We start from the raw sequence: 25,684 nt of genomic DNA, 5'->3' as shown, positions 1-25,684 counted from the left end.
CTCGATGGTTTGCAAGATTTTGATTGTCGAAGCATGCACTTTGAAACTAAAAACAAAGTTTAGTTAGGATTTTGAGAAGAACAGTTTGATTAGCAAACTTTGGCTAATTAATTAGTGATCAAACAATGATAAAACACAACAACCAATTACATGATGACAAAGGTCAATCATTCTACCAAGCAATAGAACAAGTTTGGACAAATTTTATTTATGAAAATTCATTTAATAATTCCCCCAAAATTAAACTTAACACTGCTTTTCATTGACTTAGAAAGAAATGGCTAAGTATGGAAAACAACATTGAATTCAATTTCTAAGCTCAAGTTTAAACATATTTTGAATTGAAAATTTTAACAAGCTTTTATTCCATATTATAGAGCACTCTTTAAACAATAGAGTTAACATTAACAAAGTTTTACTTGTCCAAAAATTTCACATATTTAAATTCACAAATAACCTTAATAGGTATTGTTGTCAACATTTCATGCAACATATGAAACTCTATATATGCAACATAGCGAAGCTATAAATGAAACATCACTTAGACAACATATGAAACATTACAAAGCAACACATGAAACATCAAATGTGCAACATGGACATGCTCTTATTGAAACATAAAATGCATTAATGAAACATTACTTGATAGTTATGCTTTATGATGCTCTTGATCAAATTTTAACTGTTTTTGAACATCTGGGATGTTACACATCATCGCTCTCTATCTTTGGCTAGCGAAAAACCTAAAATAGATTATATCTATATTTGGATATCCAATTAAAGAGACTATTGAAATGTATTTTTTTTCACTAAAATCTCTATTCATGTAAATTGGGAAGATATAAAGAATCTTGGAGATGCCCTGATGGATCAAAACAGGCCCAAAGCCCTCCAAGTCAACTCCGTTATAGATGAACGGTCGTCTCCCTCTCGCTCTCGGCGACTACTTGCCAACTTCCATCAGCGAAAAACTCCATTTCTCGGCGATTACTGCCGCCTACCGGCTATCGCCGTGTCCCCGGAGGAAAACTCCATTTACCGTCCGCGCTTAGCACTAACCACAGTGAAAACTGCGCCACTAACCCCAGGTTTTAACCCCAATCCCGTCAATTAGCGGCGACTAACAAAGTAATTAAGCCGGTGGCGAAGCGTCCGCATCCGCACCAATCCGGTCCGGGAGTTTCCGCTCCTTCCTCGAACTCCTCGCCGCCGGCTCTGCTCCACTCCGCTGACTCGCTTCGCTGTCCACCTCGCCCCTGCCTCCTCCTGATCCCGGATTCGCCTCGCTGGTCCCCGGCACGTCGCTGGCGGCCCGGTACTCGTCCCGGCCTCCCGGCGCCCGCCACGAGCGCCGTCAAGCGAAGCCGTTCTTCGCCTGGCCGCGCGCCGCTTGCGCATCGCCACGCTCCTTCCGCCGGAGCACGTCGCGGCCAGTTGCTCTCTCGCGCTCCGTCCCCTAGCTCGTCCTCCTCCACCGTCGCCGCGGCGGCCTTCATCCTCCTCACGGAAGTGCAGATCCACACGGGGCTCGGATGTATTTCTCCTCTTTGCTGGTAAGGAAGCTCGCTCCGATGGATTGCTCCGAGGGCTAGTTCCGCCCTGGTCTTCCGTTTCTACGCTTGCCAGCAATCAATTTCCAAGTCGTCGATGGACTGCAATTTGTTCGCTGCGTGGTGGGGCAGCAGCACCAGAGTAGTCTCCAGGATTTTTCGGGGGTCAGCAGCTGATGCGCCGGGGCCATCGCCAATGAGGCCAGCCATACCGATTCACCAGAAGCAGGCGGCGCTGGCTGCTAGCAAGCTAAGCGTGGGGACCTCGAAGAAGCACAGGGCCTTTGTCGCCAGCGATGAGCAGTGGTACAACAAGATTTTTGACCCGTCAAGCGACTTCATCTTGACATGGAACCGCATCTTCCTCTTCTCCTGCTTCGTCGCGCTATTTATAGACCCCCTCTACTTCTATGTGCCCAAGATCAGCTACGGCAGCCCCAAATTCTGTGTGGGAACAGACACCCGTTTCGCCGTCGGTGTTACATTCTTCAGATCGATTGCCGATTTATTGTATGTCTTGCACATCATAATAAAGTTCAGAACAGCATATATCAACCCGAGCTCGACTCTGAGGGTGTTTGGAAGAGGAGACCTTGTCACAGATCCCAAGGAAATTGCGTGCAAATATATCAGATCTGACTTAGCTGTTGATGTGGCGGCTGCATTGCCTTTGCCACAGGTAACTTGGCTTTGTTGTTGTTGTTGTTGTTGTTGTTGTTGTAATTATACTATACTACTTATGATCCTTGCTGATAAGCTGGTTTGTCATGAGTATTCGCTATTCTTGATCTTATTTTAGGCAATTATTGTCTGGATACAACCAAACTACTAAAGCTCACCGGGCAGTTGCAATTCAGATAATATGCTAGATATGCTAATAATTCTAGGTATAGATATATGTTAAACTTGAACCTGGGATTGTAATAACTCTATGCTGTTCTGATGCAATGCAAACGGCCCCCCTTTAACTCTTAAAGAACTTGTTATAGATATTTGTTAATGCTGCTCAGGTAACACTTAAGACAATATAATTACAATTATTTCCAGGTTCTACCATCCTAGCCTCATTATCTGAAAAGAAGGCATTCCATAAAAGATTACTCTGGCTAAATAGGCGCCATATTCAACTGTGGTTTACAGCGAACTTCATTTTTCAAAAATGGGATTTAAGTGACACTCTTAGATATTTTGGAGCTTATAAGAGATAAACATTCATCCAATGCACTTCTGGTTTGCTATAAAAATTATAGATACATGCATTATTTCTTTTGGAAACAGGTAACTACATCCATTCCAATACGGTTTGACTAGTATCGTTGTTGCATCATTGCCAAACACATATCATTGTATGTCCCGTCTGTACTTTAGCTAAACTTTAACTTCCTATCGCTTCATATTTTTTCGTGTTCCAGTACTGAACACCGTTCAAATATCACTTTCATGTTAGTTTGTCAGTTGATGAGCTTACTAGTTACTACAATTGGCTTTTAAATATGAAACTCCTATTGTGCGTACAACATCTGTCTACTGAAAGCCTAGAGCCTCCTTTTCTGCTCTCTTTTAATGAATGGCATTGCCCCTGCCACTTTTAGTTAAAATACGCAGTTTGTCCTAGTTCATTTTTATTCAGCTATACAAGCCTTAGAGGCCAAAATATTAAAGGAGAAAACCATTTCTCTGTGTTCTCTTTGGGAACTCTGCCTGTGTTGTTTAAAAATGATGGTCCCCCAAGTCCTGATGAAGGTAGAGGATCCGGACAGTGCTTGGCGAACCAATGTAAAACACACAGCCATTCATATGGACATGAAACCTGATACAAAAACGTTGGCATGTAACCCTCTTATCGTTTTTATCTGTTTCCAGTTTGGACTGTACCTTTAACTTACACATCTTCCACTTTTTGTGCAGATTATTGTTTGGTTTGTGATACCAGTCATAAAGTATTCCTCTGCTGAGCACAACAATAACATTTTGGTGCTCATAGTTCTTGCTCAGTATCTTCCAAGATTGTACCTGATATTCCCCTTAACTTATGAAATTGTCAAAGCTACTGGAGTTGTCGCAAAGACTGCTTGGGAAGGGGCTGCATACAACATGGTGCTCTATCTGATAGCTAGTCATGTATGATACTCATATGCACTTAAGTGGTTTCATCATTCCGTATCTTGTTGTAGCTAATTGTTAGATGTGATGCAAACTGTTCATCTCTTGTTCCTCTTCTTTGTTCTTTCAGGTTCTAGGTGCACTATGGTATCTGCTATCTGTTGATCGCCAGACATTCTGCTGGAAGACGAGTTGCTTGAGTGAAACTGATTGTCATATTAAGTACCTAGATTGTGACACGACACTTAATGCTACTTGGGCGAATACAACTGCTGTCTTCAGTCAATGTAATGCTAGCGATGACACTATTAGTTTTGATTTTGGTATGTTTGGGCCTGCATTGTCTAATCAAGCCCCTGCTCAAAGTTTTGCAATGAAGTATTTCTATTCCCTCTGGTGGGGGTTGCAGAATTTAAGGTATGTCCTTAGCAGGCATTTTCATAATTATGGTTCAAATTAGAGTGCCAGATGGAAACTTATTTTACATGTTCCTTGCATAAACCAAATGTTGTTTGACACCACTGTATGGGTTGGGGACCTTGACAAGAACAACATATTGTCATGTGTTACAACAAAATGTTAGGATCTTACTCTTCAATTTGCAATTGCAAGTTCATGTTTAAGCTTTGAAATTTCTACCTGATTCATTAGTTCTTTACTGTGTCTTCGTTCTCATGTTTTTTTACTTTACCAATTCTAAGTTAATAACTTTATATGTTTTTTTGCTAACGTGCTATATATTGCTTTCATTTTCGAACAGCTGCTACGGTCAGACTCTTAGTGTGAGTACCTATCTTGGTGAGACACTGTATTGTATATTCTTGGCGGTACTTGGTCTTGTCTTGTTTGCGCATTTGATTGGAAATGTGCAGGTACTTTTTATCCACTTAACTGCATGCTTTGTGTTGTAAACATTTTTTATACGTGAACGTTAATAATCATTTTGAAAATTGTATTAATTTGAACCTATTTTGGAATTTTCTATCTTACAACGTGATGATTATTGTCAAGACCTACCTGCAATCTATTACTGTGAGGGTTGAGGAATGGAGATTAAAGCAAAGAGATACTGAGGAATGGATGAGACATCGTCAACTTCCTTCTGAACTGAGGGAAAGGGTGAGACGATTTATCCAGTACAAGTGGCTTGCAACTAGGGGTGTGAACGAAGAGTCAATATTGCAAGCTCTGCCTGCAGACCTTCGACGTGACATTAAGCGCCACCTTTGCCTGGGTCTTGTTCGACGGGTAAATGCTTTTACATGCCTTTGTCAATGTATTTGAAACTTCTATGCTTGTCTTATGGATGATGGTTACCACCACTTCATTTCTGCATATACCAAACTTGTCTATCACCATAATAACCCTGAATTTATGTGGTATATTTTCTATGTCAGAAGTGAGCATCATAGTTCCAGTGTCACGAGAGAAAATTTAGGTGATTTGCTTCTCATTTCTAGGATACACTTGTAGCTAAGAAATGTCGTGGTACAATGGGTGTTATGGCCCTAGTTTCATTATAAAAAAGAAATGTCTTTCAAGTACACCACTCTAATGTTGCTGACAATCCGCACTCATATTTTATAGCAATCCAAATACATACCCTTTCCTTCCTGGTACAGTTGCACTATACTATTGCTTTCTACATAATTGTATGGTAATGTTGCTTCGTATCGCATTGCTGCAGGTTCCATTTTTCTCCCAGATGGATAATCAACTTCTTGATGCCATCTGTGAGCGTCTTGTATCATCACTGTGCACAAAAGGCACATACATTGTCCGTGAAGGTGATCCAGTGACTGAGATGCTCTTCATCATCCGTGGAAAATTGGAAAGCTCCACAACAAATGGTGGCCGCACTGGCTTCTTCAATTCAATTACCCTGAAACCTGGTGATTTTTGTGGTGAGGAACTTCTTGGATGGGCTCTTGTCCCCAGGCCTACTACAAACTTGCCATCATCCACTCGGACAGTGAAGGCACTGATAGAAGTGGAGGCCTTTGCACTCCAGGCCGAGGATCTCAAGTTTGTTGCCAGCCAGTTCAGGCGGCTGCACAGCAAGAAGTTGCAACACACTTTCCGGTATTACTCGCACCACTGGAGAACATGGGCATCATGCTTCATCCAAGCTGCTTGGAGACGGTACAAGAGGAGGAAGATGGCAAAGGACCTGAGCATGAGGGAGTCGTTCAATTCCATTAGATTAGACGAAGTGGATAATGAAGAAGACGATTCTCCGCCCAAGAATAGTCTTGCTCAAAAATTCATAGCTAGGACTAGAAAAGTGCCTCAGAACATGAAAGAGTTGCCTAAGCTAACGAAGCCAGATGAGCCAGATTTCTCAGCTGAACCTGAAGACTAGAGTTGTGTTTGCTTATGCTAAGTACAGTGGTCATAGCTGACTATTGTGAATTAGTCTTATTTGGTTCTTGAAGGAGGTTACAAGCCAACTAGTTACAGTGAATTGAACTTGGGTGCCATCTGTGGATGCGAGGAAGGTAACTTGAATTTCAATGAAAGCCCATCTGTGGATGTGTGGAAGGTATCTCGAATCTCAATCAAAGTGTGATGAAGCTACTGACTGGTATAGATTGAATGGTTGTAAGTTAACTAGTAGCTACGTTCATGTTGTATATTCAGATGTCTCTGTGCCTATAGGTTTCTTGAAAAAAGAAAAGAAAAAGAATACATCGTTACATAGACTTATAAACGTCTAACATTGAAGGGTGTGACTACATTGTTTGTGACCGTGGAGAACTCTGTAAATTATGAGGCTGTGGCTTCTGGCAAAATGTTAGCAGACTGCTGTGTCATGAACAAATGCACCTGTGGGCTGTGGCTGCTTTTGAGCAGGGTCACGCTATATGTATTTTTTGTTAACTGTACAAATCTAATGATCCTGCGATATGTTATGGCTTATGCTACAGTACACGAAATTGTACTACAATCAATTGTTGCCTGGGCTCAGGGTCTGAGCATACACGATCTCTGCTCGTGTAAGCTGCTAGTTCGTTCATCAGGTCGTGCACCATGCGGTTTGTTTGGTGTAACTAATGTGTTTAGTTGGCTACATAAGGAGTGCTCGGATTACCACATATATGATTTAGATATGGTTACCCCCATATCATTACGCTAAGAGGGCATGATATGGTGCCGTTCTGAAAATGTAGGAGTAAATTCATAAAGTTAAAAAAAATAGGGGCAAGGCTATAATTTCGATAAAAAATAGTGGTATGAATGCAAGGGTCCCATTTCCATAGGAAGCACCATGACATGTGAGTTTTAGAACTAATATAATATAGGTGTCATCCTCTCAGGTGGCGTCTGACAACTAGTGAGATGTCATGGTTCCTTGTGGTTTACTCCCTCCGTCCCCAAATAAATGTCGTTCTTATTTTTTTAGAAGTCGAACTCTTTTAACTTTGACCAAAATATTTATAATAAAATATTAATATTTATAGTGTATAATTAGTATCATTAAATATACCGTTAAATCTATTTTTATAATAAATTATCTGAAGATACAAGTATTGTTAATATTTTTTATAAATCTAATCAACTTTAGAAGGGAGTAAGTTTTGCTCAACGGTGACATGATTGTCGCACTCAGAGAACTGAGTACAAAAGTGATAAAATAGATCACTTATCACTCATTGACTCCTAATGTCTAAGGCTTTTTTTTAGCAGAGTCTAAGGCTTCTCTTGTCTTCAAAGTTTGGTCGCGGGCAAACAGGGCCAAAGCCCAGTATTGTCTCCACTGAGCTCTGCTCCTGCCTATATGTGCTTTTTTTAGATAATAATGACCTATATGTCTTGTGAGGGTCTATTTGGTTCAGACCTTGAGAAAGTTGTTTGGTAAAGACAATAATCTCAGACATCTGATTTGGTTAGACAACTTTCCCCCAGCTCCAACCAAACATGCACTAAATTTCAGCAGATTGTTTTTTTTTTTTGAGAAAAAACTAAATTTCAGCAGATGGGCTGCAAGTTCCTGCAGCTGGTGTGGACTTGCATGTTTCAAGATGGGCCATGCGCTTTTCAGCGATTTTCAGTTGGGCTGTTTTATAAGTTGCGTCTAAGGATGGACCATGCGTCCTTCAGCGGAAAAAGTCTATTTTACTTTCCTAAACTATCCTCAAAGTCTAGTTTTTTTCTCTGAACTCTAAAACCGGATAAACCATCTCCATCAACTTTTAAAACTGTTCATTTTACCTCCTTGACCCGGTTATAGGTGGTTTTCAAAGGTGGTTTTGTCTTTTTCTTTTTTATTTATTTTGGCTGAATGTTTGAAAAATCATAGTAAGTCATAGAAAAATCACAAAATAAAAAAATCCAATTTTCTTGGATTTCACATAAGTAGATCTACACAGTGAATATATAATATAGTATGCTTTAGTACAAAGTTTTTGCTGGAGCTTTAGATCTATGCTTTCGTGTAATTAATTGAAAGCTGTAGTTTCTATGGTCCAATTATGGTGAAATTTTTATGGTGGGATAATTACTATATGATGGAACTGTATTAAAAAATTCATGCTTATTGGATCATGTATAACTGAGCTATATATTTATTTAGTTTTATGCTTATTAAATAGTTTTAAAATAGTTAAAAGTATGTAAAAATAGAAACAAGTATGCAATTTTTACTACAATTAAAGCGTACAATAGCTAGACCACCATAAAAATTTCACCACAATTGGACCATAGAAACTACAGCTATGAATTAATTACAGAAAAATATAAATCTAAAGCTACAACAAAAGTTTTGTACTAAAGCATACCATATTATATGTTTACTATGTAGATCTACTCATGTGGAGTCTAACAAAATTAAAATTTTCCATTTATGGTTTTCTATGATTTTTCGAAGATTCAACCAAAATAAATAAATAAGACAAAACCGCCTTTGAAAATCGCTTATAACCGGTCACGGAGGTCAAACGAACGGTTTTAAAAGTTCAGGGAGGTGGTTTATCCGATTTTAGAGTTCAGGGAGAAAAAACAAACTTTTGTAAAAGTTGAGAAAGGTAACGGGGACTTTATCCTTCTTCAGCCGTTGGACGGTTCAGCTTTGGGCTGATGTTGCATCCAACATGAAGAACCTCCTCTCTCTCTCTCGTCAAAAGAAAAAAAAGGAAAAAAAAAATTAAAGGCTAGAGGCGCAGACGAGCGGAAGGGCCTTCTTGCCGGAGGCAAGCGTGGTGACGCCGCAGAATACATGCTCTGAAATGAAGGTGAGGACTGAGGAGGGCAGGACCAGCTCGCCATGTGGGCATGCTCAGCATGACTCCGGTGGATGGCGCCATGGCGGTGTCTAGTACAAGTACAACACCTTCACAGCAGTTTTCTGTCTTCCTCTCTCAAGAAAAGAAAAAACAAAAGAATACATAATCCGCTGTCTGTTCATATCCTCTATTACGCTAATCAAGTCCATTATCTACAAAAAGAATATATTAATATTATGATGGTTAATAAATATTATCAGATCAATATTAATTAAAATGTATTTTCATAATAAACATATAAGGAGATACAAAATGTTGATTTTTTTTTTGTATAAATGTAATCAAACTTAAAAAAAATTTGCTTTTTCGAAAACCGAGACGTTATTTTGAGGCAAGTAATAAAGTTAGTAAACAAACCAACAACTCACCGCCTTGAGATGACACGACTCAAGCAGCCAACGACAAGAACCTCGTGCATGTTACTCATGCGTCTGGCCTTTGATCACGCCAATTGTATGTACCTCCATCCTAAAAGAACTACACTTCTAGGTTAGAATAAGTCAAACATTTTTTTAAAGTTTGATCACGTTACTAGAAACAATATCGACATTTATACTTTTAAGAAATTAGTAAAAACATATTTTATATAATTAATTTAATGCTATTTATTTGGTGCTATAAATGCTATTTCTTAATTTTGTATGTACATTCAAGTTGTTTGGATCTCATGATCTTTAGACTATTTTAACTTTTGAGACTCCAAACAAGAGGTTTACAGTTTCGCCAACCTTATAAAAAAAAACTTTAGATTACATAAGTAATAAGTTAAAGTGGTCTAAGTTTAGTCCTTATATTAACTTTAGCCAACTAAATCGTAGACTATATAATCGGATCAATGCAAAAAGAGCCTTATTAATTAGTTAGACTGAAATTGTTTGATGCTGGAGGAATGAGAATTACAATTTTTTTTTTCCTTTTGACGTAGGGCCGGATTCTTGCTGCAGCTGCGGCCATGCATGTTCGCGGGAATTGATACCATAGCTAGCTGTTGCATGCTAATTCGCACGATACAGTTGGCACATGGCATACCGACAGCTTTCCATATATCCGTCTCACCAATACGCCGCGCGTACTTGGCACGTAGCCGAAAAGCTGCCCTGTCCGTCCGTTCGATCGTCTGGAGTCTGGACCGCCTTCTTTCCTCCCTCCCTCCCTGTCCGGCTGTCCCTGCAGGTGCAGGTGCAGGGCGTCGTCGTCCATGCACATTATTACGTGCCCACTAAAGTTGAGGGATACGTTTAAAAATGGTTTGCAATTGCACCAAGCTAAGCACGTCCGGCCATCAGCGACCATTGTTCCATATATAACTAACTGTACGTGCACATCGGGCCAGTGATGTACTCCGTATATACGTAGCTAGCTCGATCCGGTCCTCTATGGATGTAGAGCTAGCTAGCTATCATGTCGAGTCGAACGAACGGTACGAGTATGTATGCATGCTCCTTTTTGTCGTGCACACGCCAGGCCGGCCTCTACTGGCTGCACGTACTGTGCGCTTGTTTTTGTCGAGCACCCGGCCCATCACTTATCACACCTGCCCCGATCGATAGGTCCAGTGATGCACACATCAACCCACCAGTGATATCCCATCGATGTAGCCAACACGAACGAGCTAGTCGCTAGGAGCTCTGGTAGCTTATTGGACGTGATCTGGCCTGACACCTATATTATACATGTCGACATATCATGCATGCATTGTGCCATCTTGTCAGTGATCAGGGAAGAACAATTGCATGCATATAGTTTAGGGTCTATCTCGTTGATCATCTTACCTACTCCCCCAATGCACACCGATTCCCGTGGTGAAGATAGGACAAAGAAATAGACAGAGGCCGGTGTGCTCTCGTTGATCCTGTGTATCATCTGTATCATGCATGCTGGCTCGTCAAATCAAATATAGTACATCTCAAAATTAGTACTCCTACTTTCTAATTGCATTTGATTATTTTAGGGAATAATTTAATTCTTTTCCTGCCACAGCAAGTATTTTAGTTTTATTGGTGGCTTGATGCTTCGATTCGATGCATAGTGTATTTTACCTTTTTCCCGTGCTGCTACCATACAGGTAAAGTAGAAGTAATCCTTATCCGAACGCTTTGGTCAGCAGGGCCGAGGCCTTTGGCCTATGAATTTCAGCCATTATATATTGTATTTTTTTTGTTTGTGAAACTTTTGGTCTATGATGAATTTTTGTGCATGCATGCGTGCGTCATGCATGATGAAACTTTCTTTGGCAGTTTGTTCATGCATGCATGATGAACGATTTGGTCATGTATGATATCACTCTGCATGCCACATATAGTAGGCTAGTACAGTGAAAATTTGACTCTGCATGCGTCAATTTGGAGCATGCAGCTTCAGGTGATCGAACTATCGAAGAACACCCAAATCCAAGTACACACAGCCAGGTCACCGAGCCCCAGGCCAGCCCCACCAGCCGGCGGCTGACGCGTCCGGTCACGGCCTCACGGGCCCCCACGTTCCGCCTCACCGCCGCGCGCGTCCAGTAAAGCCAACTGGCTGCTCCAAGCAGCTCGCGGTCTCGCTGCGCCCGTGCGCTTCCCTATATTTCGGCCGCCCCCTCCCCCCCGCCGCCGCACCGCGCCTATAAACATTCCCAGCCGTCTTCCTTCCTCATCTCCAAGCGAGTGAGGTAGAGCGAAATGGCGGCGGCGGCGGCGGCGGCGGCGGAGTGGGAGGAGGAGCGTTCCGTGATGGAGGAGGAGGACGGAGACATCGAGGACGTCCCACCGCCGCTACTAGGCAGGAATGGCGACAGCGAGGACGAGTTGGAGGCGGGCTCGTTGAACTCCCAGCGGTGGCCGCGGAGCTTCCGGTACGTCCGCGCGCGGTGCATTCTCTACGATCTCATTCCTTCTTCGAAAGGCACGGGCGATCTTGTTCCGAAACGATTAGTAAACGATCTTGTGTTCACATGTGACATGTCGTTTATTTTCCAACCCCACTAGGGAAGCGACTGACACCTACACCATTGCGGCGCCTCCGGGCTTCGGTCACGGCGGCGGCGGTGACTGCAGTGGCCTGGGCTCGGACCTGAAGCTGCCTCTCCTGTCGGACAAGCCACAGGGGAAGCAAGATTCAGCCAAGAACTTGCTTGCAGAAGCAGAACCCTTCGGTTCAGTGCTAAGTGATGGGAAATGCTCAGATAGTTTGCAACAAGCCCCAATCACTCCGGGATGCAATCTGACGCAAACCGTGTTCAATGGTACAGTTCTACCCTTGCAATGTACTGTAACTGAAATGGCACTTACTGAATTTCCTAGGATTGGACGTGTCTCATGTTTTGCCTGTCGTTGGCAGGGGTCAACGTGCTTGCTGGTATTGGCATTTTCTCTGCTCCCTACACGATTCGTGAGGCCGGATGGGCCAGCCTTGTGGTTCTGGCTTTTTTCGCTGTGGTTTGCTGCTACACTGGAGTTCTCCTCAAGTACTGCTTTGAGAGCAAAGATGGTGTGAAAACCTTCCCAGACATTGGGGAGGCTGCCTTTGGAAGGATCGGTCGGCTTCTCATTTCTGTAAGTCCTGGTTTCATTAGCACGAAATTTAATTTATTGCATAAAAATTAATAATAGGATTTGAGAACGTGTGAGCACTGAGCCAGCACCTGTTCTCATTTCAAAATTCAGAACAAAAAAAACACTGTTAGTAATTTCTGCATTCCCTTCTTGACTATCTCACATTGCGTAGATAAAACAGAGTTGTTGTCACAGATAAATAATATCTACCAAAATCTCCAGGGCCCTAACCATTTGATGTTTGTGTTTTGTCTGTGCAGATAGTTCTGTACACCGAGCTCTATGTAAGAAACCCATTTTCCCTACCTTATATTTTGCATAACTTGCTTTTTTATTGCTGTTGTTGTTGGTTAAATACATGACTGCATTCTTTTCATATTTGTGTTATCTATGCTTTTTTACTGCAGTCCTTTTCTGTGGAGTTTATTATTTTGGAAGGTGATAATCTGGCGTCAATTTTCACGAGCACCACTTTCGATTGGAATGGAATTCATGCCGATGGGAGGCACTTCTTTGGAGTTCTATTTGCTCTTGTTGTCTTGCCCAGTGTGTGGTTGCGAGATCTTCGAGTAATATCTTACCTTTCAGGTCTGGCTGCTCTCATCCAACTTCATTTTTTCAGTTTTTTCATGCATATTATAACTGATTGATTGATATACCTAATTATTCCTTCAGCGGGTGGTGTGTTTGCAACACTTCTGGTTTTCCTATCTGTTGGTTTAGTTGGTGCTACTGGCAAAGTAGGGTTCCATATGGCAGGGAAAGTAGTGAAGTGGGATGGTATTCCATTTGCAATTGGTATTTATGGTTTTTGCTATGCTGGGCACTCAGTATTTCCAAATATCTATCAGTCAATGTCCGATCGCACAAAATTCAACAGGGCACTCTACATATGGTATGTAGTCATGTAGATAGCTATATGTCAATTTGAACTGCATTGTGATGGGAGTAACTCTTGTTGTTCAGTAATGATTTTTCTCATTGTTATGTCTAATCGTGCTTTCAGTTTTGCAATATGCACGGCAATTTATGGCGCTATAGCTGTTATCGGCTACCTCATGTTTGGAGATAAGACTCTGTCACAAATAACTTTGAATCTTCCAAAAGATTCATTTGCGTCAAAAGTTGCACTGTGGACCACGGTAACTATTTTTTTTGTTGGTTGCCCTGATTCAATTAACTGAGAGCCCTTTGTGTTCCTTCATATATACCCTCATTGTGCCTTTTTTTTTTGTTTCAGGCGATCATTCCTTTCACAAAGTATCCTTACACATCTTAATTATCACTTCAGAAACTTGAGGGTTTTAGGACCGCATTGTGTTTCTGAAATTGTCTGTCTCCTTTAAGGATTGCTTCATCCTTAACTGCTTGCAGATATTCTTTGGTGATAAACCCATTGGCTCGGAGTATAGAAGAGTTGCGCCCAGCAGGGTTTCTGACTGATAGAGTCTTCTCTGTTACGCTGCGGACTACCCTTGTTGCATCAAGCGTATGCATTGCCTTTCTCCTGCCATTCTTTGGTATGTAACTGGCGCATTATGCTTAAACGTGGAGTCCTGTCTGCATCTGTAGTTATCAATAACTTTTGTATGTTTAACCTTGTTAACATATTAAAACATAGTCGTCTTTGATGTTCAGAAATCTTGAGAAAACATGCTTCATTTTAAATTTCAGAAACAACTCATATTAAGCAGGTTCATAAGCTATAGAATGAATAATGATTCTCTGCTGTTAAGGAAGCATATATATACAAGAGTTTTACTTTTCTTAGGCAGTGAAAATACTTTCTAAAAATACACAGGAGACTTATGCATCTTCATTTTTTCCTGGTTTCTTATGAATGAACATGTGGTTCTGAGTTGTATTGCACATACCAGGTCTTGTGATGGCTCTCATTGGATCTCTTCTTAGTATACTCGTGGTATGTTGCTTCTCTTCACTTTCACTACTTGCCTGGTCACGGTAGTATAATTTGGGTGCCATTTTTTTTTCCAAATAGGACCTTAATGGTCATGCTAGTATAATAAAACAAAGTGCAAGAAAACAAAGCTTTCAAGTCAAATATAGTTCTTACTGAAACAAAGCTAGCTAGCTAGATTCTGAAACCTCGTTCTACATAACATTTTTATAGAAAAAACGAAGGTGTTCTATATATCTGATGAAAAGCAATGTGATAACTAACAGAATTAACAAGTTTCAACATCATATCCCGGGACAACAGCAGTCTTGCTCTTACCACAGCGTGTTATTGTACCATAGCATGCGGAGATGACAAACAGAGCAATAGACGTGTTTGTTGTTAACACTGTATCTGCATGATTGCCTATCATTTTCAGGCGCTCATAATGCCCGCCCTGTGCTTCCTGAAGATCGCTCGGAATAAAGCGACACGCTTGCAGGTAAACACTGGGTCTCTCTCTCAAGACAGTACATGACAACGTCGTTCACACTCCAATGACTGACACCTGGTTATTTGTCACTCCGATCCGTTGCCGCTACCGAAGGTCATCGCAAGCGTCGTGACTGTGGTTCTGGGCGCCGTCTGCGCGGTTCTTGGGACGTACAACTCCATCGCCAAGATAGCCGAAAGCTACTAGAAAGTGCAACGTCCAAATTAAAGACCAAGGTCTGCCATGGCCCGGCCGCCGCGCCTGCACAGGGCGCCATCGTGCCCTGTGTCTAGGCCTCCCTTGTATGTACTGCACCGTGCATGCAGAAGTGCGACCTGTATTCGGTCTGTTCGTGGCCCGTCCCGGCCTGTACAGGGTGCCATCGTGCCCTGTCGGCCTGCAATAAGAGGGCACCTCTGTGCGTGACTGTGTTTTATGAAGATTTGGTGTTTCTGCTCGCATTTCCATGAATTGGTGTTGCTGCCATGATGCCTGGGACCGTGACGTGCCGGCGGGCGGCGGTCGCCGGTTGCCGAGGCCCGAGGCTTGCAGCCGCGGTCAGGTGTCGCTGGGGCGAGGACGTAGCAGTTTGGGCGTGGCCGGCCTACCGATGGCGCGGGGTTGTTTATTTTGAAATGCCCAGCTCCTACAAATGACGCTCTACCAAACTGGACCTTTATATATGCCTGACAGAACCATAGCACGTCAAAGCACCTCATGTACTTGAGAGCAAGTAGGATTCTTTGATCACATAGGAAAACATATATGGACAATACTAACTTCCTACTATCAATTTCTTTGGAGAATATGTCAGAGAGAGCACACGTACAACATGAATCAGACTTACCACAGAGTATTTGTATAGAACATAACAATATACAGGAAAAGAAACGGTGTAGCAAGACATGTAATCAAGATGCTAACACACGATCTACAGAGAGGTAGAGAGAAGGGGAGTGAGAGGTCGCAGACTATCGAAGGCCGTAGTGGTTGAAGCACCGGCTGGGATCTCGTTGGCGGACGCCATCTGCACGCCGACAGCGACGTTCGGTGGAGAGAGAGTCGGTGCAGTGGCGTCCTTGGCGGTGGCGTGTGCGTCGGGGTGGCGTTGCCGGCGTCGGTGGTGCTTTCCGTCGCTGGCAGCGCCCCTTCTCAAGATTAGGTTAGGGTTAGGATGTCGGTGGGGTGACTGGCGGCGCGGTGAACCTCGTACTGCGAGCCCCGGCCCCCACCTTTCCTTTATAGCGCTGTGCGACGGGGGCCCACCAACCATGTAGGGTTGGGCGCCCCCGATCAGGGCGCGAGAACAAGGCCCAAAAAAGCCGTTGGGCCTAACTGGTGGGAGATCAAACCTAACATTCTCCCCCTTGATCTCTCATCTATTCTTCGTTCTTTAATTTCATACTCAAAACTTTCAATTCATATTTTTCTTGCTTCCATCCTATTTCATCACAGATTAGTGCATAGAACTGTCACATCGTCACAGCAATTAGTGCCGTTAGACTAACAGCCACAATACACTTCTCCGTTTTGAAATGTAAACTTTCTTTGGGCCCTTCGTATGTTCGGGAATCATAGACTTTTCCTTAAACTCATGCCGGCTACGTGTTCTCTGAACACGTTGGGTGGTAAGCCCTTTGTGAGCGGATCCACGAGCATTTTCTCTGTACTTATATGCTCAAGATTTATTATATGATCCCGAACTTTATCTTTCACAACATAGTACTTTATGTCAATGTGTTTGGCAGCACCACTTGACCTATTGTTGTGAGCGTACTGTACCGCTGGATTGTTATCACAATACAATCTCAGTGGTTCATTTATATCATCAATCACTTTCAATCCGAGTATGAATTTCTTCAGCCAATTCACCTGCCCCGTTGCATCATAGCATGCTACAAACTCAGCATACATTGTCGAGGATGTAGTCACGGTTTGTTTGGAGCTTTTCCATGATATAGCTCCTCCTGCGAGAGTAAATACATATCCTGACGTGGATTTTCTTTCATCTCCCGCATAATCAGAATCTGAATACCCCTCTATCTACAGGGAATCAGATCTTCTATACATAAGCATGACGCCTTTCGTACCCTGCAAATAACGCAGGACTTTCTTCACTAATTTCCAATGTTCAATTCCTGGATTCTTTTGATATCTGCCAAGTAACCCGATAACAAAAGCTAAGTCAGGGCGTGTACACACTTGAGCATATTGTAAACTTCCAACAGCTGAAGCATACGGTACCGCTTTTATTCGGTCAATTTCATATTGGTTCTTGGGACACTGATGTTCCCCAAACCTATCGCCCTTGACTATAGGAGCAGGTGAAGGACTGCACGCATGCATACTAAATTTCTTCAAGACCTTTTCTATGTATGTCTTTTGCGATAATCCTAGAACCCCTTTTATCCTGTCTCGGTGAATCTCTATTCCCAAAACGAACGAGGCCTCACCGAGATCTTTCATATCAAAGTTTGAGGACAAGAATTTCTTCGTTTCCATTAGTAGATTGATATCACTACTAGCAAGCAAGATATCATCCACATACAAAATTAGGAATATGTACTTTTCATTCTTGAACTTTGCATAAACGCAATTGTCCTCAACATTTTCTTCAAACTCAAAACCTTTTATCGTTCTATCAAACTTCAAATACCACTGTCTTGAAGCTTGCTTCAATCCGTAGATTGATTTCTTCAGGCGACATCCCATATTTTCCTTTCCTTTTACGACAAAACCTTTCGGTTGTGCCATATAAATATTTTCTTCCAAATCCTCGTTTAGGAAAGCCGTCTTTACATCCATTTGATGTAACTCCAAATCATAGTGGGCTACAAGTGCCATTATAATTCTGAAGGAATCTTTATATGAGACTGGAGAAAACGTCTCATTGTAATCAATCCCTTCTCTTTACATGAAGCCTTTCGCCACAAGTCGCGCTTTAAATCTTTCTATATTTCCTTGGGAGTCATATTTTGTTTTGTAGACTCATTTACAACCTACTATTTTGGCTCCTTTAGGAATATTTTCTAAGTCCCAAACTTTATTGGTACTCATTGATTTTAATTCATCTTCCATGGCCTTAAGCCACTTTGATGAGTGGTCGTTTCTCATGGCTTCTTCAAATGAGGTGGGATCATCCCCCATCTGACATTCTTCTGTTTCATAAACTTCATAGTCATCAGTAATAGCTGATCTTCTTATTCTTTGAGACCTTCTAGGTGCCTCCGGCACTTGTTCCACATTTGGCTATTGTTGTTCTTCCTCATGTGCAACATTTGGTTCTATAGGTTCCTCAAAGATAGGTTCCTCAAGGACAGGTTCCTTATGTTCATTCATTGTCGCCACGGGAGAACTTGCAACAGGTGTTGGCACTACAGTGTCCTACACTGTCGGTGCAACAGCAGCAGCTAGCGTGAAGAATGGTTCTTCAACCATCGGAGTGGGTACATGTACCCGCTTCTCCTATAGGTTGATTTCTCATGCTACCATGCTCCCCCTGATCATATTATTCTCCAAGAACACAACGTGTCTTGTTTCTACAATCTTCGTATGTCTGTTAGGACAATAGAAGTGATATCCTTTCGATCTTTCTGGATAGCCAATAAAATGGCAGTTGACTGTCTTAGAGTCTAACTTTCCTATGTTTGGGTTAAACACTTTTGCCTCAGCTGGACAGCCCCACACACGCAAATGGTTAAGTGAGGGCTCCCTTCCTGTCCATAATTCATACGGTGTTTTAAGCACCGATTTACTTGGTACTCGATTAAGTATGTGAATGGCAGTTTTCAGTGCCTCCATCCATAAACTAATCGGTAATGTGGAGTAACTCATCATGCTTCTTACCATATCCATTAAGGTACGGTTACGTCTTTCAGCCACTCCATTCTACCGAGGCTCCCCCGGTGTGGAGTACTGAGCAACTATGCCATTTTTCTGTAGGAACCTTGCAAATGGTCCAGGAATTTGGCCATATGGGGTATGTCGCCCATAGTACTCTCCACCTCGGTCTGATCGTACTATCTTGATTTTCTTATTGTGCTGATTTTCAACTTCAGCTTTAAATATTTTGAATTTATCCAATGCTTCCGATCTTTCTTTAATTGGATAAATATTGCCATAACGAGAGTAATCGTCTGTGAATGTTATAAACGAGTCATAACGATCCACACTTTTCACAGGAAAAGGACCACATATGTCTGTGTGGATTATTTCTAAAATTCCTGTACTTCGTTTGGCATCTTTCTTAATTTTCTTGATATACTTTCCTTTGATGCAATCAATATATTGTTCTAAATCTGAAAATTCTAAGTGCGGGAGAATTGATTCCTTAACCAATTGTTTCATTCTCCCCCTCGAAATATGGCCTAAGCGACAATACCATAATTTCGAAGAGACAGTATCAATTCTCTTCCGCTTCTTAGTTACATCAGCAGATGGGGAATCATTCACATTCTCATCGCATACATTGTTTGCATCTTAGCAAGAGATAATAAATAAAGCTTGTCTTGTCGGAAGACAAGACCAATACATTTATTATTAACTAGTATCTTACACTTGCCATCACTAAAATGGCAATCAATTCCATCATCATCAAGTTTCAAAACACTTATCAAATTTTTACGCAAAGAGGGAACATAAAGTACTTCTTTAAGTCTAAGTACAAAACCATTATTCAATTCTAAAGAAAAAACTCCAATGGCTTCAACATTGGCTTGCACTCTATTTGTAACTTTAATCGTTCTTTTTCCTCTTTACAAGGTTCTCGTCCCACTTAACCCCTGTAAGGAATTTGCAATATGAGTAGTTGCTCCTAGATCAACCCACCAAGTGGATTTATCATAACATAAATACATGGATTCATCTATAAATGTAATAAATTCATCACCTTTCTTTAGCAGAGATTTCAGGAAGTCTGGACAATCCCTCTTGTAGTGTCTCTTCTTGAAGCAGTGCTTGCACTGATCTTTTTCAGCTCCACCATACTGCTGATTCTCAGAATTCTGGGGTTTCTTTCCCTGTGAACTAGAGGAAGAGGACTTATCCCACTTGGGTTTTCCTTGTGGTTTAGAATTCTTGCCATTAAAGTTTTTTCTTTTGTTATCCTTCACAAAATGAGCAGATTCACCTTGTGAGGACTTTATCCTCTCCTCTTCTTGAGCACACATTAAGATGAGTCTTTCTATGCCCCACCTTTCAGGCTGTATATTGTAATTCATAATAAAGGTGTCATATTCTTTTGGCAAAGAAGCAAAAATCAAATGAATCAGGAAATCCTCCTCCTTCAAATTCATTTCTTTTAGCTTAGATGCCGTAGTGTTCATCTTCAAAATGTGCTCTCTTATGCTACCACCAGTGAATTTCTCATTCACAAGCTTCTTAATTAGTGAACTTACTGTGGCCTTGGTAGACCCAGTAAACTGACTCTTGATTTTCTCAAGATATTCTTTGGCAGTAGCATATTCAGGGATTAAGCCTCTTATCTGTTCTTCTATGGTGGCTTTGGCTACCAACAGGCACTTACGGTTGGAGAGAGTCCATTGCCTATGTTCAAGGTCATATTTCATTCTTATTTCAGCATGATCACGCTTTCGAGCAGCGAAATCAGCGTCAAATTCATTTTCACCTCTCACCGGGTCCTCTGGCTCAGTAGGACATGGTGAGGTGATGGCAAAATCGACCTCTCCCAACGCAAGTTCCAATTCATACTTCTTCCGTCATACACGGTGATTGGTCCCATTGAGTGTCGGGATGTTGGCAATGTTCACAATGCATTTGCCTCCTGAAATCACACCAGAGTAAGTAAGAAATATTTATACATAAAATTTTATGCTTTTAACTCAACGTTAGTCAAATCAAAACTTATAATTCATCCATGCAAAACATTTTACATCACCGTTGGGCAGAAGTAAAATTAATGCATAATTTCTCATGGATCAAAAATTATAATATTGTTATTAACAACGTTGGTCAGAAAATAACAATATCATAATCCCATCAAAATTATCAAAAATTTATTTCTCTTAAAATTAAATTATCCCGTTGGTTCAAATTTAATCAAAGAGAACAATAATTATCATGCACAGCGGAAACATTAATAATCTTTTCATATTATTATTTTCCAGAAGCACTAAAAACTTCACTGTTTTCTGAGCAAAATATCGTTGGATAAAATTTGCATAGAAAAATTGTATCAAAATTATTCAAATTCATCAAAATATGCATTAAAATTGCTCCTGGAAAATAATAAGAAAATTTTCTTCTTCTTTCATTTCAGCCCAGCGCGGCCCAAGACGGCAAAACCAATTCGGCCCAGCTGTCCTCGCGCGCACAGGCCGACGGCAAAAGCTGGCTCGGCCCAGCTGTCCTTGCGCGCACAGGCCGCACCCAGGCCGCAACCTGGGCCTGGGCCGGCAAAGTGCCGTGCCCGTCTGGGCCGGCGACGGCCCGATTTGATCTGCGCCGTTGGTTCTGATCGGATGATCGCGCATTTGATCGGAAAAGAAACGGTGTAGCAAGACATGTATAGTTTGCTGGAAAAGCATAAGTATCTCCAAACGTTCTTTTGATCATCTTTGCTGGGAAAGCATAAGGCCTCATCAGCATTGCTGAATTTAGAAGCTGCCAATGATATTCCACAAGGAAGCCTATGAACCTTTTCTTCGATCATCCATTCATTTCAACTGATATGCCCTCAAACTTCCTTTTGATGATGTCCACGAAGTTCCAGATTGCAACACTTTTGATATTGCTCTAGTTCCTATTTGCTAAAACGATTTACTTGTAACTCCAAATAGCCAGATAAGAGTACTATAAGCTACGATCAAGGGGCGAACATGTTGCACTCACCATCCTCTACCAAATGGCAGAAAAAGGAACCTCCCAGTAGTTCCCTCTCAGAACAGCGTGGGTGAACCTAGAACAAGCACATCCACATTAAGGTCCTGTTTAGATCCATACAACTAATAGTTAGCTCTCTTTGAATCCAAACGTGTCTAGCTAATTGTTAGTTAAATATTTAACTAACAACTATTTCACTAGCTGTACTAAACTAGCTAATAATAGTTAATATTATTAGCTAGCTAACTATTAACAGCTAATAGATCTAAACAGCGCCTAAGATGCCCATAAGTTGATCCAATTATGACCGGATGATCAAACAGATGCTAGAGCCTTGCCCTCGGAGGAGAGTTTTTTTTAGAATAAGTACCGCTTTATTCATATATCAGAGTAATCGGTACAAACTTCATTTGGAGGAAAAAGTAGCCAAACATGCCGCCCTACAGATTCAGAAATTGAGCTTTTAGCTAATCTATGAGCATCACCATTCGAGTTCCTACTTTCATAGACGACCTCCACCGATGCGAAGCTTGCCATACCAGCCAGCATTAATCTCTCTGATGATGTGACCATATGGATTCATCATCGGGCCACACATATTCTTCGCTATGTTTGCGCAGTCGTTAGCAATCCTGACCTTCTGAAGCATGAGGTCACTCGCGAGAGCTAGACCTTCTCTGCAAACCAATGCTTCCGCCGTCTCCGGATCTGAAACTCCTTCCATCACAATTGGAGACGCTCACAGAAAGGTGCTTGCCTCATCCCTTGCAATCGCTGCCACTGTCGCAATGCAATAATTATTGGATAGTATAGCATCGACATTTTATCTTCATCATGCTTTGAGGGGGCGGGATCCAGTGAGGGTTCCGAGCCGGCATCCCTATTTTCTTCTGCACATTTGGTGTAGCTAGGGATGAAAACGGAGCGGAGCAGAGCGGAGCGGATAATAGCTTCCTCATATCCTAATCGATTTTTCTTGATCGGATTCGGGGCGGATCGAATATCATGAGGATTCAGATGCGAATACGGATTTTTTAGGATGTCGGAAATGGTAGGAATCCGGACCGGTGTCGGAGCAGAGCGGACTTTTTTAAGTCGGATAATATGCGCTTACGTGTTGTTTTTATGATGAGAAACCGTTCATTAACCAAAGCCATAAAGCGGCGGTACAACACGAAATAATTACCATCATTCCACCACTTCGTTTTAAGAGCTCATAAAATTAATACAAGTGCCCAGTTTGAATTTATGAGTATAAAACAAGTGTGTAAAAGACATTTTATTAGGCAAAACTTTGCCTTCACTCTTTGCCGTGTACCGGTCCTCTACTTTGGTAGATGATAATTCTTTCATCGCCTGTAATTTCAATGTACCAGCCTATAGTTGACGAGCATTGTTGTGGGCTACAATATAATAATGCTTGTGTCATGGACTGAGCTGACTTGTATTCTTGCCACTTGAGCTCCTTAAATTATTCGGATTATCCTATTATAAGCATCGGATAATCCATATTCGCCGGATTTCGTCAATCCCATATCCTACACCGCATCCGCATATAATCGGATTCGGATTATCCATACCCGCACGGATATTAGAAACACTTCTCCATATCCTTAAAATTTGGATTCGGAGCGGACCGGAACGGAGAATTATCCATACCACTTTCACCCCTAGGTGTAGCCGATTCTAAGTCCGCAATGAAGCGCTCCACAAAATTATGAGTCGACAATGAGCTTTGAAAAATATATTTTCATGTATGGCTTGTCGTCTCGCATAACAAACCAACCACACTGTGACTATCAGCGTCACAAGATCCTCATGCCGGAGAACTGCGACTGCCTCAGATCATTCCCAAGAGACTCTCCATATCATTCCTAAACGTTAGGAATAGAGATTTTGGTGAAAAAACTACCCTCCAACAGCTTCTCTAAATGGTTATCCAAATATAGCTATCTTCTATTGCGGATTTTTCGCTAGCTAAAAATAGAAGACGAGAATGACTCTCTAGAGTGTGGATAAGATATAGAAAAATTGTTGGAGAATTAAAAGATATAGAAAACAATTTTTATTCAAATGAGTCTCCAAATAATAATTCAGAGAGTTACTTTTCGAAAGGCTCTCGGAGAAGCATCACTATGCTGGGCCCTCGGAGGGGAGTTGTGCCGAGTGATATAAGTCATGGGCCTCTTTTTCTGTTTTGATGGGCTGCACTCTGTTTCATCCTTGCCGCAAGTCATATGCACAAACCCTCTCTAATCCTCTCACCTCAAAACCCTAACGTCCGTCCCCAATTCACCTCCCACCGCCGTACCGCACCAAACCTCCATCCGCCCCGAGCCGAGCCGCCGCCGCCGACGCGCCATGAGGCCTCTTGACGAGAAGGAGACGACGCAAGTATTCGAGAAGCTGTTCAAGTTCACGGGGCCCAACCTGAAGCACCTCCTGGAGCGGCCCGCAGTGGAGGGCCCCGACGCTGAGCCCGGCCGCTACTGCCTCCGCCTCCACCGCAATCGCGTCTACTACGCCTCCGAGGCGCTCGTCCGCCGCGCCACCGCCGTGTCCCGCCCGCGCCTCGCCGGCGTGGGGACGCCCATCGGCAAGTTCACCCACCACGGCGCATTTCACCTCACGGTCCACGCGCTCGACCTCCTCGCCGCGCACGCGCGCCGCCGCGTCTGGCTCAAGCCCGACACTGAGCGCTCCTTCCTCTTCGGTAACTCCGTGCCCAAGTCCTCCCTCGCGCGCATCACCGAGAACACCAAGGCTGGGGACGGGGTGGTCGTCATGTCCATGGCCGACGTCCCGCTCGGGTTCGGCATTGCCGCGAGGTCGGCGCAGGACTGCAGAAAGGCCGACACCAACGCCGTCGTCGTGCTGCACCAGGCGGATGCCGGGGAGTACCTCCGCAAGGAGGAGGAGCTCATGTGAGGTGCGCCGAGGCTTGCCTGATTAGGTCGTATTCATGAGTGAATTATGAAAAATTGTGCCTTGTTGTGGTGTTCCAAGGCTTGAGGCATATATCTATGTACTCAATGGTTAATTGTCGTTATGAGATGTGATGATTGCTGTCGCTAGATTTCACCTTTAGCAACTGGTTCTGCTTCTAGGTGAATATCTGATTCAGTTGTCCTCAGAGAGTGCTAGTGCCTTGTTTAGCTGGAGGTTCTCAGAGAGTGCTAGTGCCTTGTTTAGCCGGAGGAACAGGCTTGTTCTTGAATGGTTTTGTTCATCATTTCATTGTGGGTTCATCTGAATGGCATGACCTTACATCTTTTATTCAATTGATTGACATTGTGTCCATATAGAATGGTATGGGAATGGATCAGTTCATACCATTCCTGATCAAATCAGAAGGTTAGGCATAAAATTTAGGATATCCTAGGACTTGCCCATTCCACAGACTAACACCTCATACATTATTGTTATGCAACTTTTCGATCCTTAAGGTTCATAAATTCTATATAGGATTTAATGATTCTTTGGTTTTCATATGCAAATGATGTCAATAGTGCCTGAGGCTACTCGTAGGTCGCACATGGCAATTGCTTCCGCTGCTGGCAATCATGAAAATAGAGTTGAGGGTCTTTCTTCAGTAAAAACAGTACTGGATTTTAACTTCCGAAGTGTGAATAATCTACTAAGGCTTGTGCGGATTTCAATGGAGTTGGTCAGCTGCTGAGGTGTTCAGAATCTGAGAAAATACCATCCGATTGAAGTTCCTGTTGGATGTTTAATCCAATTAACTTCGTTCTTGATGAAGTAGCATGAAGCTGAATAGTTCAACAGTGCAAAAGCATAGGTCTTCTCATTTGCCCTCGCTGGTCAATTTGTACCGAGACTGATCATGGAATTCTTCTTCCTTTTTTACTTTGATGGCACCCAATTAGTATACATAGTTGCATATCCACTTGGATGATTTTGTTAATGAGAGACGCAATTGAAGATGAGCTTCGCACTGCTCAACGCCTCAACGCTTGTGATAG

At 42.3% G+C, this 25,684-nt stretch overlaps 3 protein-coding genes across 3 annotated transcripts; all 3 read left to right on the top strand.

Moving 5' to 3' along the window:
• Positions 1-1,073: 1,073 nt before the first annotated feature.
• LOC136478251 (cyclic nucleotide-gated ion channel 17-like) lies at positions 1,074-6,563 on the top strand. Its single transcript, XM_066476614.1, has 6 exons — positions 1,074-2,229; positions 3,459-3,671; positions 3,784-4,070; positions 4,414-4,525; positions 4,665-4,901; positions 5,341-6,563. Exons 1-6 carry the CDS (start codon positions 1,648-1,650, stop codon positions 6,013-6,015), a joined length of 2,106 nt encoding a protein of 701 aa, XP_066332711.1. The 5' UTR covers positions 1,074-1,647; the 3' UTR covers positions 6,016-6,563.
• Positions 6,564-11,566: 5,003 nt separating this feature from the next.
• LOC136475065 (amino acid transporter AVT1A-like) lies at positions 11,567-15,301 on the top strand. The gene is made up of 12 exons (XM_066472617.1): positions 11,567-11,771; positions 11,905-12,161; positions 12,257-12,471; positions 12,732-12,755; positions 12,879-13,059; positions 13,147-13,366; positions 13,478-13,613; positions 13,712-13,731; positions 13,846-13,991; positions 14,349-14,392; positions 14,808-14,870; positions 14,976-15,301. The coding sequence occupies exons 1-12, from the start codon at positions 11,599-11,601 to the stop codon at positions 15,066-15,068; spliced, it is 1,572 nt and encodes a 523-aa protein (XP_066328714.1). The 5' UTR covers positions 11,567-11,598; the 3' UTR covers positions 15,069-15,301.
• An 8,662-nt stretch (positions 15,302-23,963) lies between these two features.
• LOC136475064 (uncharacterized) lies at positions 23,964-24,977 on the top strand. The gene has a single exon (XM_066472616.1). It carries the CDS (start codon positions 24,063-24,065, stop codon positions 24,627-24,629), a length of 567 nt encoding a protein of 188 aa, XP_066328713.1. The 5' UTR covers positions 23,964-24,062; the 3' UTR covers positions 24,630-24,977.
• The last annotated feature ends 707 nt before the right edge of the window (positions 24,978-25,684 follow it).

This window comes from Miscanthus floridulus, chromosome 8 (assembly GCF_019320115.1).
Source record: "Miscanthus floridulus cultivar M001 chromosome 8, ASM1932011v1, whole genome shotgun sequence".
Taxonomy (NCBI): Eukaryota; Viridiplantae; Streptophyta; class Magnoliopsida; order Poales; family Poaceae; genus Miscanthus; species Miscanthus floridulus.
This window is presented reverse-complemented; position numbering and strand designations above follow the sequence as displayed.